General features: G+C 42.0%; 1 protein-coding gene across 1 annotated transcript in view; it reads right to left on the bottom strand.

Moving 5' to 3' along the window:
- Window positions 1-329: 329 nt before the first annotated feature.
- ahrra (aryl-hydrocarbon receptor repressor a) overlaps window positions 330-15,055 on the bottom strand; it is a 91,993-nt gene continuing 77,267 nt past the window's right edge. Inside the window, exons 6-9 of the mRNA XM_074693692.1 lie at window positions 7,280-7,421; window positions 6,965-7,098; window positions 5,867-6,075; window positions 330-3,213 (exon numbers count right to left, since the gene is read on the bottom strand). Coding sequence (XP_074549793.1) covers window positions 2,079-3,213; window positions 5,867-6,075; window positions 6,965-7,098; window positions 7,280-7,421 — 1,620 coding nt within the window. The 3' untranslated portion in view covers window positions 330-2,078. The remainder of the gene's footprint in view (window positions 3,214-5,866; window positions 6,076-6,964; window positions 7,099-7,279; window positions 7,422-15,055) is intronic.

The raw sequence follows: 15,055 nt of genomic DNA, 5'->3' as shown, positions 1-15,055 counted from the left end.
ACTTGAATTTAACCTTTTGTTTTATATTCAAAATCTGGAGCTCGGAGAAGATATGACTTCTTAGGACCTCCCATACTTTATTGATGTTTTATTTCCTTGCTTTGATTAAATAAAATAAAATAGTTGAGAATGAGTTTCTGAGGATCAGGATCTTTTCAGACTGGTTGATGCCCCCTGCTCACCCTGTCAGGGTTCAAATTCTCATACCCACCTTGATGAATGAACACTTTTCTCTCTTTAAAGGGTCATCCTGGTATTTTGTCTCCCATATTTCAGCATCTAAAGCCGCATTTTACGGGTTTATTGGTTGAAAGAATCACCACTTACCCCGCTGTCGTGGGGTAAGTGGTGATTCTTTCAACCAATCAACAGTCTGCAGTGTTGTAGCTCCACCTTACAAGAGTGGATCGGTTCAGTCTGGCACCCATACAAAAGAGTCCCAAAAAGTGGGACGGCACGTCTCGGGATTTGTCCCGGCATAAGTCAGCGGAAACGCCACAAAATGCATGCCGTACCGAGACAAACTGAACTGGTCTGCTTGATGGAAACGCGGCTTAAATGATTCTCTTAGATAAAATGTTGTGAAGCTGCTGCCTCACTTAAGAGGCTCATTTATTTTCAACTTGAATCACCTCTCTCTTTGAAACCTCTAAAATCTGACCAAAACTCCTTTCATCCCACAGAACAAGCAAGCCATGGCTCTTTTGTTGATTAAAATGTTTGTTTTTTTCATTAGTGTAATTTTGTTGGTGTAAATGACCAATTTAGATTCAACCTCAAAGTGTATTCAACACTAGTAATTCTGTTATGTTGTGTTCACACCAGACACACACAACAATCCCAGTGGGTGAATTAGATGTAATTTTACTCAAATAGCATGAATTTGGGACTGCAGTGTCTTGCCACTCTCACTGACCAATCAAAATCAAGAAGAAGTGCAACTGCAGATACCATTTTCTGACCGAACACAGAGTATTCTGGTGTCTAATGCAGAGCACAAATAATCTCAATCTCATCTGGAATGAACACCATCCATCAAACACAGAGAGTAACACACAGAGGCAGCAGAGGACCAGCATCTCCTGAACCTGAACCCTGTTCTGTGGAAACACTGCTTTTGTTGAGAGGGTCTACTGATTTGAAACACTCTTACACTTTCTGTCACATGAACGTAAGATTTGAAAGCAACATTTCAATGAGGATGCATCAGATGGTCATCCACACTGAACAGTCCTCAGTTGCAGCAATTCCTCCCCACATCAAGTCATGCAAAGCTCTGGCATGGACACAGTGATGCTCTGATAGAAAAGACTGTCATGTTTTCTAGATTTTCTGCAGCTGCTGATTATCAGATATCACCTGGTTACAAACTTAAGTCTGTTGTACTGCATTTGATTGATTCAAACCTCTGCAAACTAAATGAAACTGCACAGAAAGCAGCCGCCGTTTCTAAGGGCGGTGATGATAAAATGATGTTATTTACAGTTAAAGCATTAAAAAATGGAGAACCACGATAAAGGCAGATTATCCTTCAGGTTACCCTTCAAACACTCATCACTGATTCGCTCCTGATATCAGACATGTCTCTCTATAAACCCAGCAGTAAGTGTGAGAGCGCCTCCTGTGAACAAAGTTTTTCAACAAGTTTTTTTCTTTTTTTTTTTTTGTTTACGGCAAAATTCTTCCCACAAAGCCCAGTGAGCACATCACATACGACAAAATGAAACTGTGTCTCTACACATAACTCATCTCAGCATCACTAAAATCAAAAAAAGTGCCTGGAACCAACTACAAAAAAAGTACTCTAAAAACAAAATCATCTCTCCATAAACTGGATTGAAAGTTCATTTGTGATTGTCGCGACACTAAACCTGAGCCTGTTTGTGACCTCTTCATCAGGAGAGGAGGTGATCTGATGGGAGACATCCTGGGAACCCTGTTCATAGTCTGTCTGTTTGATGATGCTGGTGTCAAGGGTGCCCCAACCTTAATGCACACTGACTCTTTATGTGTGTGTGTGTGTGTGTGTGTGTGTGTGTGTGTGTGTGTGTGATGGTTAAATCATCAGCTGATCTCTCTCAGGGCATGTAAATGTAGGGGCTGGACTTGTGGTGTCCGGTGCTCATCACACACGGCATAACGTTCCTCTGACCCACCATCATGGCCTGGCTGATGTCGTGAGCGTTCTCGGACCACGGCGGCGAGTCCATGGGCTCCCGCTTAATAGAGTGGATGAGTCCGTGACCTTTGAACTCATAAGAGCCGTGCTTGTTGTAGTCCGGGTGCATGTAGGCCTTGTGGGGGTCCTGCTGATAGAGGTGAGAGTCCATGAGGTTGACGGGTTGGTTGCTGCATAGCGAGTCTGAGTGAGAGAGTCTCTGAGGACTAAACTGGTTGTTGTTGTCGTTGGCCAAGTCTTTGTCACATTTCAACAAACGGCCACTGGCGTTGCCGCCGTTGTTGACTGCATAGTTCTGATAGTTGCCGTTGTTGTACGGCGGGCTGATTCCTGCCTTCCCTCGCTGGCAGGGTGAGTACTGCGTATCGTAATAATCTGCCTCTGATTTGAGATGGAGGCTTGAGGTGTGGTCGTAGATCCCGTTTGTGTAGCGGCGGTTGATGGCTTCGGGGTCCCGACTGGTCCAGGGTTGCCCGTAGGCGTCACAGCCATTCTCGGAGTCTGAGTCGTGCTCTACCTTGATGGGCGGCATCAGGTGACCTTCATAGCATTCACCGTACCCGTTCTCACTCTTCACCAGATCCACACAGTATGCATCAGGGTCTGAGGGGATCTGGACGTTTCCGTAGAGTTTAGAGACAAACACCTCGCTGCCTCGGCCGCTGTGACAGCTTGGGGAGAGGCGGTACGGCTTCCCGTATGGCCCAGTTTTGTTCAGGCGGTTTGGAGGGATGTATCCGATGCCCTGACCAGCTCTGAGTGGACCTGAGTTTGGACGCAGAGGCCAACCGCCACCCAGACCCGGGCTCCCAACTTTATGTGGACCCATGGAGGACTTGCAGTAGTTGAGCGGCTCGTCCTGGTTGTAGTAGCCATCAGGGCGATACTTGAGGTTGTCTTTGGAGAGCGGGGTCCAGGGGGTGTGGTGTCCTCTCTGGGTGACACCAGGTGTGGGACAGGAAAGGAGAAGGGGGTCTGCGATGTCTCCCATTCCTCCACTGAAGGAGTGTCTGCGGAGGTGCTCTCCTCGCTCGCTGTGAGGAAGAAGAGGAGGAAGAGGTGAGAGAGATGATTAGAAAACACATCAGTCAGTCAGATTATACAAAGTCTGAGTGTTCCCCTGGGACATGCTGGAGGAGGTGGTCTGTTCGAGGACGAGAATGTCCACAGACTGAATGTTTTCCTGCACATCGATGACTCAGAGCTCAAACATCTACGTACGTTCGGTTCATTTAAGTTCAAGAGAGTATTGTTCCAGAAGTGACTCATCTTTTCCGAGGCCTGGACCCAGAGATCGATGAGCAGAACAACACTGTATATTCTCATTTCCTCTTCAGACTCTGCCCTCGCTAAACTCTAACATGTTTAACCCTCAGCTTTCATAAAATAACCTGGTAATCTCTTTAAATTGTCTTTTCTGATCTCCTGATTTTGGAGGATTAATTTACCATCTGCTCTGCAGACGCTTTGATTGTTTTCTTTACTGAACAACACATCACCATGCTGTCAGTGTGTTCATGTCAAGTACAAAGATCCTTAAAAGATTCATTTAATCTTTAACATTTTATATTAATTTCTGTTTAATTCTGCTGTGTTTTCATGTGGTCTTTCTGGTTTGAAGGGATTTGTTTGTGTGACTCATACTTTTAGATTTCACTCTGCCACTTCCTTCTCTGTGAGTCAACCAGAGTGAAACATTTTTGGGCTGTTTGAAGATTTTGTTCAATAAAAAAAAAAAGATAAAACTATAACAACACATTTTTCTGAAACGTGACTCAAACTTTTATTGAGGCTGTGAAGCTTTACTGTTTATTTCTCTGGGTTTGGTTGCAATAACAGATCTTTAATCTGCATTTTTTTTAACTGTCTTGTGCTTCATTCTACAATTTAAATCCTTGAACTTGAGATCAGCTGTTGGTGATGGTGCTGGGTGAATTATTTCATGATATTTTACGTGTTTGAAATTAACAATTTTAATAATCCATGCAAAAAAAAAAAGTTGTGTATTTCAAGATAAATTCCTCCAAATGTAATACTTCTCCTGTTCAGGGTGTTTTAAGGAGTAAATATCACATGTGGTACCACTTAAGACCTTTAATCACACAAGATTTGCAATACTTTACAAAACCATTATTTTTCTTTGTATCTCTGTCGCTTTTCACTCTGTCAGTTAACATATAAACTGCTCACAGATCATGAGTCTGTTGCTCTTAAGGACGCTGTGGTAAGCAGTCTGTTATTTTTTCCTGACTAGGTCTGTCTCGGCTGTTTGAGGTTTCAATGACGATGATGACGACGATGATGATGATGATGATGATGATGATGATGATGATGATGATGATGAAAATGATTCATGGAAGATACAGTACTATGAAATATTCTGCTTCATCAAAAACTGAAATACGGAGCCCCAGAAGGGACATGGAGGAAAAAAAATCAAAGATTTTCACAGGATCTTTTGCAAGATCTCGCAAATGTTATCTCAGTTGTGATTGGTCAGTGTATCTACTTCTGGGGCAAACAAAACAATGGAAGGCGCGCACCTGTGGGAGAGATTTACAAAAAAAAATTCTTGAGATTGGCCTCAAATATAAAGATATAAAATCAATTTTCTGACGTAGGCATGGTTGTCATATAAGCAAAAGACATTTGAAAGAATATTTAAAGCAAGGGGACTATCCTGTCACAGATTTTACTCTGACCTAGCAGTTATGGTTGAATTCATCAGCAACCTCCCATTCCACTCTTGTTTGTTTTTTTAGATTTTATTGACACCGAAGTGATACACTGACCCATGACCCCTTTGACAACATTTGCGAGATTTTGCAAAACTTTTGTGAGATCCTTAGATATCTTTGTGAAATCTCGAGAAAGTTTTGCAAGATCTCAAGAAAATCTCTTTTTTCCTTCATGTCCCCTTGGGGGCTCCGTACTGAAGCATCAGAAATCCTTTGTATTTGGTCGGTGTGATGTTAATATCTTATGTTGGATGACACTCCCTGACAGTGAACAAAAATGTTGCTTTCACTGTTAACAATAGTGATTTTACTGAAGACTAAACCCTTAAGCCCTGTCATGTATGATGCAGAGTGAACAGAAAAGGGGATGCTCAGTGTCTTCCTCCTGCTTGCTGAACTCTCGGCCTGTTACTGATCCATGAAGCACAGAGGCTCAGTATTTGTTCTTAACAGGCCTCTTGCTTGGTAAGAGGTCAGTTTCTTCACAAAGAAACGCTGAAAATGAATAATTGAAAAAGGCACCAATGCAAAAGTCCTTCTTCTACTTAGTGGGGGAGTTTTGTTTTGAGTTTTTGCAGTCACAGAGTGGTTTGTTTTACCTTTAAATTACATTAAACCAAATAAAAAATCAACACCAAAACTCCGGGCTTTCACAGAAACTGAAATGATGATGAAGATGTGATTTGACCTTTACTTCAAGCCCCCCCAGCAGAGATGTCTGTGGATCTCTGAAGGCCAAAACAACAACATCACAAGGTGCCAACATGCATCACACTGAAAGCTGCATTGATGGTGTTTGGATAGAAAGTGTGTGTGAAAAAGCTTGACCTTTAATCACAGAGTGGCATTCCCCATTAAAGCGATCAGTGGTTTCAGAAGTCTGATGTGCACACTCCTCATCTGTCTAACGGTTTAAGATTCTCACTCAGGAAGTTTTCTTTCGTCTTACCCACGCTCCAGTGCGGAGATCATGCCTCCTCCTCCTCCTTTGTTCTTCCCCCTCATCAGCATGTTCTTCATCTTCATCTCAGTGATGGAGGGCAGCAGGAGGGGCACACCTATGCAGAAGAGAGCCAGCTGAGGAGGAACGAGGGCCCCGGAGGCTGACTTCTTTTTCTGACCTTGGAGGAACTTCAGCCGACCCTGAAACTGCATCGTCTGAGAGAGGAGAGGAGAGGAGTTAAAAGTTTGAAGAGATGTAATGGTGGTTTTCTGACACGCTTTGTGAAAATGTGCTGGTTGTCTTTGTGCATATACACTCACAGAATAAAGAAACATTACACAAAATTTCCCTTTAATTGAGAAGAGCAGGGCCTTTAGGTATGCAGAATAAAACCCCCTTTAATACCATTCTGCATCCCGAATGACTGGACTACCTCAATATGGTCTCAGCTGTTTGGTTTCCTTAAAGAGGAAGAGGTTTCCTGAAATAATGTGAGGATCTGAAACTTGTTCCACCTGCATCCTGGAAGCTCCAACCAAGACAGATTTTTACCTTCAGATCTGCACCAAATTGTTATCTCCTCTTGCTCTTTAAATCACAAACAGCCTGAATTTAGTGCATGACTTTCGGATTTTTTTATCTCTGCAGTTGTTTCCACGATGCATAAAACATCTTGGCAACAAGTGCCTCCATGATCATGTCAGAAAGTGACACATTAGTTTCTGTTTTGCAGCCGATGTAAGAAGAGAAAAGGTGAACTCAGATGACCCTGATGAAAACACAGAGTGTAACTGGACCATATTCTTGTTTTTTAACCATCAGGGCCTCCAGTGTTTCCACTGTTTGTCTCCAAACCGCTGCAGTCATAGCCATGAGAGATGAATCAGCTCCTGTGTCCAGGCTCCTCATAATGACTTCCAATGCAGCTATAAATAACTGTACACAACTTTCTCTGCACCAGCAGGGTCATAATCCTTTTCACAGGCCTTGGTATTCCCCCAGAGAGCAGACACGAGATTTATTTGAATGCATATTCTGCTCATTTCTGTTTATGACGAGGGGTGCTGTGGAGTTCAGCTGGCACCTCCAGCTCAGACCACTCACCAGGAAGCCGGAGGTGCTGTCCAACAGGCATCGCACCCTGGCAATGAAGCATCTGTTGAGGAAGCAGGAGAGCTCAGGAGCGATTCCCCCGGCCTCTGGAGAGTGGAAGAGGCTGCTCACTACGAAATCCTCACCTGAGATGTAGGAGGAGGGATGGGGAAGAAAAAACAGCTTGGATCGTGTCTCTTGTATGACAGAGTAAGACATTTTTAATAAAAAAAAAAATGTGTTACTTATTTTCAAATCTGGCCAAACTTTTTATAACAACAAAAAAATTAATAATGATATTTGTCACCCCTGCGCAGCTTGTCTCACCTGTCCCTGCGGGTATTGGGTTGTCCTGGTGTGTCGCCCCCTGGTGCTGTGGAGGGCACATGGACCAGTGCAGCTGACGTCTGAACTCCTGACGGTCGTCTATGTGGATGTAGTCAAACACGTTCTGGTGCATCACGTCAGTCTGTGGAGGGACAGTTGGAAGAGTTATAAACGAGTCTAACACATTTCACGTACAGACCACAGAGAGCAGTGCATGAGGAGTGATCGTAGCCATAGCAATGTCACTCATTCATTTTCTAAACAGATCAGGTACAGAGACACTTGTAAGGAGGGAAACCCCCTGGGGAAAGAAGACAACAGATCTACAAACAGAATTTCAAAAAGAAAGGATGTATACAGACTGTGTCTCATTTGTCTTATACTGACTGTTCTTTAGTTCTGCAAAATGTCTCATTGAACCAGGTAACTTTAGACCTGGGCAGGAGTGACTGACAATTTTCAAAAGCTGTTAAATTTATCCCAGACTGTAAAAAAGTGGATTCAACCCCGATGACACCACCCTCTGGTTTGTGGTCTGCTGTTTGAAGACCAAAGTTTGTCATTTTCATCCTTATAATGTTTTTTTCAGCCATGAGTGACCATATCTGGATGACAGGGTTACAACTGAATCCTGGTCAAGAAGTTTTTTTCTCTGTTTGATCTTTATGAGTCAGAACCATAATTTACTAAATGAACATGAAGACGACTTACGACCAGGGATGGAGCCAGGATTTAAGGTTTGGGTGGGCTAAACTTATTTTGGCTGGGCCTTAAATTACAAAAGTTGGTGGATTTCTAATTAAATTAATTAAAACGATTGACTGATATACCACTGCTTTGTGGTTTCAAAGCAGTTTGGTTGCTTTTTGCACCTTTTATATTTGATAGTTGCTTTTTGTGTTAATTATAGGCTGAATTTCAACTTCAAACTCCGTTAAATAAAAAAATGAAATAAGAAACTCTACAGCTGTTCCCAAAACCATTCTCTAGTCTTGTCTATACAACATGAGGCCTAATGCATCAATACTCTGTTTGTTTATTCATTTTTTCCAGCAGGCTTAAAATAATTGCCAATCTTGCTCATTTTACAAAGACAGGCCCCCTAACACTAACAAAACGAGCAAGAAATGAAAAAATATCCCGTAACGCTCCTTTTAAATCCATAAAAATGAATGAATTAATAAACAAAATAATTAAAAGAAAAGTTTTGGGTTTGGGTTGCTAAAAAGTGGGCGAGCCTGGGACCTCTGGGCCCACCCACAATGCCGCCCCTGCCATAAACTTCTTGTGAATATGTTTAATGAGGGGGGTGAATCAGCTGAGAAAGTTTGTTTTCTGTTGATTCCTTTAAAACTTAACTTCTTTTTGTGACAGTGACATCAATGTAAGAAACACTGCCAACATTTTGCACAAGAAAGCCAACATAGATGGAAAACGCTGACCTTAAAGCAGAGCCAGATCTACCCAATGTGGAGCTCAAGGTGAGATTTTGGCACTCGCCGCCATTGGCGATTTACATACACTTACACAAGAAATTGAATAGCATGACTGAGATTTTACCTTTGTCTTTAATTTATAAGACAGCACGTCACCCAACTTACATGAGACTTAAATTGTAATCAGTTTGAGATTTTCTCTTTTAAGAGTTAACAGTAATAACTAGTTTTATCAATATTAAATTTAAGGTGAATTATTTTTCTCAAGTTTGCCCCCCCCCACTGCAAAAAAACTAAAACCTTATCAAGTGTCTTATTTGAAGTAAAAATTGTCTATTAATACTTGATATGAGCCACATTCAGCTGTTCCAGTGAAACTTCTTGTTTAAAGTTGTTAAAATAAAAAATGAGGTCTGAATTGCTTGAAACAAGTTAGAAAAAAACGACAATGGAACAAGAAAAATTTGCTCAAAAATTGCTTGAAACTAGATTGATGTCTTGATACATGTAACTTTTCTCTCATTCCATTGGCTGATTTTTTTTTAAATTGTTACAACTGAATCGGACGTAATTTTAATCTTTGAATAAATTGAAATAAGACGTCTTTTCTTGACTGGGCAGATGAATGTGGCTCATATGAAGACTAAAAAGTCATTCTCTGCTGAAAATAAGACAAAAACACTTTATATGATAACATTTCAGTTTTTTTGCAGTATGCACCCTTAGCATTTGCCTATATTGTCTAAGAGGCCACCTGGCTCTGCCTTAAAGTTTAAGATCAGAATTTGGCTAACTTCTCTGATCGTATGATGACTTATTTAATAACTCTGTTTCTTTCTTACAGCCTAGGTTTGAAACCAGTGTAGCTAATCATCCAAAAAGGCAGATTTGGGCCTTCTCACATCACTTTGAGAATCCCACTAAGTTAATTTTTCTGCACACTCCATGCTCTAAGTTTTCTTTATCAGAGTGTGGTTTCCTAGAAGGAAGTGGACCTTGCGTGTTAACAGCATCATCTTTCTCTCTGACTCTGTGACTTTTTGCAGCTGGTGGCTACAGTTCAGAGGAGAGTCCTGTCGGAGCTGCTCACACACACTGAGCCTGCCTCAGGATTCACATGGAGCGTGCTAATTTCCTTCATCAGGCACACACAAGGACCCTACTGTACTCATAAAGTCACAGGAACACGCGTGTACACATGTAAAGCTGCTGTATGTGCACATGCACTCACACAGGAGCGCTCAGCCGGCACAGTGAGAGTCTCGGGGCAGCTGTAGGGCCAGTGAGGGCAGCTGTGTTTGTCAAACATCGCGTGACACCAGCTCCTGAACAGCGGTCCAGCCCAGCACACACACTCACACACTCACATATAAAGAGTCGGGTTCCAGCCCACTCTCGTCATGCATCTCTCTCTTTTCCAGCAATAGCTTTGCTTTCTGTCATTCCATGACAGATTCCTCTCTAAAACGTTCAACCTTCTCCTCTTCCCTCCCTCCCTCCTCCCTCGCGCTCTCTCCATAATTTCCACACTGGTGGCACGCGAGGGTTTTTGATCGCCTGCCTCTGAAAACACAATCTGTTCCCACCGTCTTCGGCCTGTGGTTTGGTTCCCTACCGGCAGTCAGGCAGACGGATCGAGTGACTATTGTTTATGTTTCTCGTAAAGACGGCAGAGAGGAAAAGAGAGGGGGAAAATGGAGAATAAGTGATATTTTTGCTGACCTTCAAAGGCTAGCAGCCCCGCTAACAAACGGGATCAAAGGCCAGTGGAGGTTTTCTGCTCCTCTGCAGAGCTTTCTTGTGGTACTGCAGAGTGAAGAGCTTTCTTTTTCCCTTTGTGCTACATTCAGGATAAGTGTCCTTCTGACTACAATTGTGGGCTCAGAGTTACGTGACATGTTGTCGAGGTCTCACAGGCAAACAATGTGACTTAAAAGGAACCAATATTTGAAATGCTTTGCAGTAACTGGACATGTGGGAACAACTAAGAGGATGTTTTTTATCACAGTTTGTTAAATTTAGCTTCACATTCTATCATTTTTTTATGTAAGATCCGACTGTTTACTGTCAACAACAGGTTCATTTTAGGCTCAGCAGCCTCCTCTATTTTTGCTCCTAGTTCTCAGAAGTGACATCTTCAACTCACATGAAGAAGGGATTTGACATTGATGTTGTGCATGGACAATCAGTGGGTTCCTGCTTCATGCAAGGTTTCTGAACTTTCACTTTTTAAATCAGGAGAGCTCCCACTTTGAGTTGGCAGAGAGTGAATGCTGCATGTTTTTATCTTTTTATTTTATCTACCTCTACAGCGCTCTGTTTACAGCTGTGGTTGTTTTTAAAAGTGCTTTATAAATGAAGTTGGTATGGTATGATCTGAACTGGGGATGAAGGAATTTCTGGACAGTATCATTTCATAACTAGCCTACATTGCTGATGGCAGGCACATAGACTATGTTCAGCTCTGGGAGTGATATACTGACATCAACAAAGCAAGGAGTTTGGGTTTTTGCCAAAATAAAAGGAAAAAATTAAGGAGGGTATAGCTTTGATTCCACTCTTACACATGTGCAAGTTGTGTGTGGGTATCTGTTGATGTGTTCATTTAATGTTGGAGCAGTTGGAGCAGTTGAATTATTTTCATGTGTTTTTGTGATGCTATAACAAGAGAAATCAAGAAACACGTGGGAAGGAATGTTGTGTTTATCAGCGCAGGCAGGATGTCAGTGTGATGCTGAAGGCTGATTACTGTGCAGTCCATGTGAAACGTCCTGTCTCAGAGTGTGTTTTGGATTCACTCTTACAAAACAGAAGAGGGAGGCATATCATCCTTCTTTATACAAAGTCAGTGAAGCAAACTTGGGCTTTATGAAGGAAGTTCACAAGCTATTTGGAGGAGCCAAGGCACTTACATTAACTTGTCACTCCCTACAGCAACTTCCCCATCACCTTCTGCAGTGTTTTTGGTTAGCAAAGTTAGCATCCCGAGCTAAAGTGAGGAGGTTCTCAAACTTGTTTTTTGGGGGGCTGTTACTAATTAAAATAAATTAAAAACCACCGTCTTAAAAACAAAAAAATAGAAATACAGTATGTGTTGTGCTGAAAACAAAACAAGCCTTTATCTAACTGGTCATAGCAGAGAGCAACAGTGGCTGTGGCTCTGAATGCTGTTGTCTAGTTTGTTAATCAAATGGCGGGAAAATCAAGAAGCAGCTGCGGAAGAAGACTCACTTCAAAGCACTTTAAACTAAGGCTACTGCAGTACAAGAGTATGGATGATAGTTGGTTAAAAAGCGAAGTTTTGGCATTTTACTGAAAATAAACATTTTGTAATACTGTGGGACTGTTATGACCAAGGGGAAACATCAGGTTTTAAAAGAAGTCTGTGAGAAAGTGCTATAAGTTGCAGTTCGTTGACGGTCCACTTGAGGCTGGCTGCAGAAAGACCAGAAACCACACACACACATACACACCAGGCCGAAAAGACACAACAGATTTTTACTTAAAGCCTGGTTCAAAAAATGGCTTGGGTCTGAATAATTAATTTCTGTCACGGCAAACTCTGTATAGGAATATTGGGGGTGGGGGGTGGGGTCTAACTCAGTAGTTTAGAAGATATTAAGATCACGAGTTTGTCCATTTAGAGGTACAGTTCACATGGCTGACAAGTCTGGCACCCTGTAGCTCAGATCGAGGCAAATTACAGCCCATGGGCGCCCCTGTCTTACTCTTGCAGAGTTGATCATAAATTAGGACATAAATGAAAAAGGAAAAAGAAAAAATGCTGCACAGATAATACAATCGTGTTGCTTTTATTTTGAAAAGTGTGACATTTGCATTATATCTGTTTGGACGTACTTGCGCTTGTGAACAGTGACAAGTGATGTCCACAGCCACCTCAGAAATTCAGCTGGACGTCATTGCACTTGTTCAGACTAGATTTTTCTGATTGAAGATGTAAAATGAAGCTATTTTAGTTTAGTTTAGTTTAGTTTAGTTTAGTTTAGTTTAGTTTAGTTTAGTTTAGTTTAGTTTAGTTGTTTTTTTTGTTTGTTTTGAATGAAGTTTTTTAGTATTTTTGGAGACAAGCTAAAAATAAAATGGAATAAAATTAAACACTTACCCACTTACTGAAGGAGTATTTTCCTACTTGACATGGGCCACAATTCTACATATTTACATAATATCCTTATTCTTCTGGTTACCAGTAGCAGGTAATCAAAATAAATGGGTAAGAAAAAGTTATTACTAAGCAGAATTTAGCCCATGTTAGTATTGGTATGGCCCCCTGACACAACTCATGTTTCACATGTGACCCCTCATAAACAGGAATTGCCCAGCTCTGGAGGAGGCTCTGGGAGGAGGCTTAAAGCCCGCAGAAGCTAACTCAGTTTATGTTGGAAAAGAAATTTCTGTCACGTGGCTGATAACAGTAACAGAAAATCATTACAAACATAAAATGACATGCAAGACAGTCAACCATGTTAGCTAATAAAGTTTATGAGTTGACATGTTGTTTAACTTTTACCTAAGCTTCCCTTAGTCTGATTTGTATTGTCTATTTTAAAAGTTTTTTATACATATATATAATTATTGCAATAATATTGTTGTCTTGAGATTTTTTTTTTTTTTTTTACCAAGGTGGTCATGAGGTTAAAACCTAACGCTGTGACAGCTCACTGCACCAGGGCTGTCTGTGAGCATGCTAGCCTTCTGGCATTAGCATGTAGCCCAAAGTGACGCTGTGTCGAAGTTTCTCCCAGGTTTTCCTTTCTGTTCAGACAAATTGATTTTGCTCCCTGACATTTTTTGCACAGTATGTATTGATCTTTCTTTGTCCAGTCTGCCTCCTGTGCCACCCAGTTCATACCATAGACACTCACATAGACACACACACACTGACACACACTGTGGCAGGATCTCTCAGACCGCTTTGGTTTTCATGTCGATTTCATGGCGCTGGGTTACTGCCCCCGTCTGCTTGTAAGCCAAGTGGGAGAGCTGAAGCGGAAGAATTTTTACCCCAAAGTGTCAGTGTGTGTGTGTGAGTGTTTTTTTGTGTGTGTTAGTGTGTGTTTGTGCAGACTCGAGGTTAAAGGAGGGATTTAAACAGTAAAAAGCACTTTATTCATGGTTTTGAAGGAATGGGATGATTTCAGCACGGCAGGACAGGCGAGCCCGTGTTGATATCATCCATAATTAAAGACTGGCTGGTTCAGCCGCCCGAGAGGAAGGAAGCTCAACTGTTGGTGACTTATCAGCGCCCACACACACACATTCATTCACACAGACACCCACAGAGTGTGTCTCAGGGTGAAACAGAGGTCTTCACCTTCCTGTGGCCTCTCAGCTGTGACAGTGGGTTCAACCCGCCGTCGAGATGCAGTTATCAGACAGACGGCTACAGCGGCTCATTAGACGTAAGATGAAAGAGAGCAGAAAAAGAGGGATGGAGGAGAACAGAGAGGATCAGCTGAGGGTGAACTCACTGAATAATGTCAGATCTGAACAACTTGTTGAGTTCAAACTGACAGGAGGGCTGAGAGAGAGGCTGCAGGGAGGATTTATCAGCTCCACTGAGGAATGGGGAATGTAAAGAAGCTGCACACATCAAATATGGAAAGAAATGCTGACATCAGGGGGGGCTGGTGAGCTCGGTCAGTGGAGCAGGTGCCCTACGTGAAAGGAAAAACCCTGTGCATCAGATCACGGGTTTGAGTCCAACCTGTGGCTCTTTTTCAGAGGTGGGCTAAGGGTACAAAGCAGGACATCCACATTCTCAGGGTTGATGGTGTAAAACATATGTTTAGGTTAGGGAATAATCTGTTTTTCATCCTCCACTAAGAATGTGACAAAGAAAATTATTAGTTTTATATTTTTCATACATCTTGTTTCCTGTGGGTGCTCAGTTGTGTGGTTTCAGGTGACCTCAGACCAAAGACTGTATAAAACATGGATGTAGCCACATTTGATATGATGCCAGCTCTGAGTGTCCTTTCAAACAGCTACAGGGCGCCTATCAGTCACTTGACCTGAGCTGTGCCTCTGATTGGACAATCAAACAATCCTAAAATCTTCTAAACCGCAGGGTTAGAAAAAAATTCACTCACTTTACAGTGTGTGCGGATCGTGAAATCAGCGTCCCTATCTGTTTTTCGAACCAGGCTGTAAATGTGATTTTTAATGCTGTAAAAGTCAGTTTTTATGGCTAGATGTGTACGGGACTTCCGGTCTTTCTGCAGCCAGCCTCAAGCGGATTCTCAATAAACAACAACTTTTAGCACTTCCGCATAAGCTTCATTTTTACTAACCGGATGTTGTCCCTTGCCTCAGACCCAGA

Source organism: Halichoeres trimaculatus, unplaced genomic scaffold (assembly GCF_033239565.1).
Source record: "Halichoeres trimaculatus isolate MK-OKI-2021-1 unplaced genomic scaffold, fHalTri1.1 fHalTri1_scaffold_18, whole genome shotgun sequence".
NCBI classification, from domain to species: domain Eukaryota; kingdom Metazoa; phylum Chordata; class Actinopteri; order Labriformes; family Labridae; genus Halichoeres; species Halichoeres trimaculatus.
This window is presented reverse-complemented; position numbering and strand designations above follow the sequence as displayed.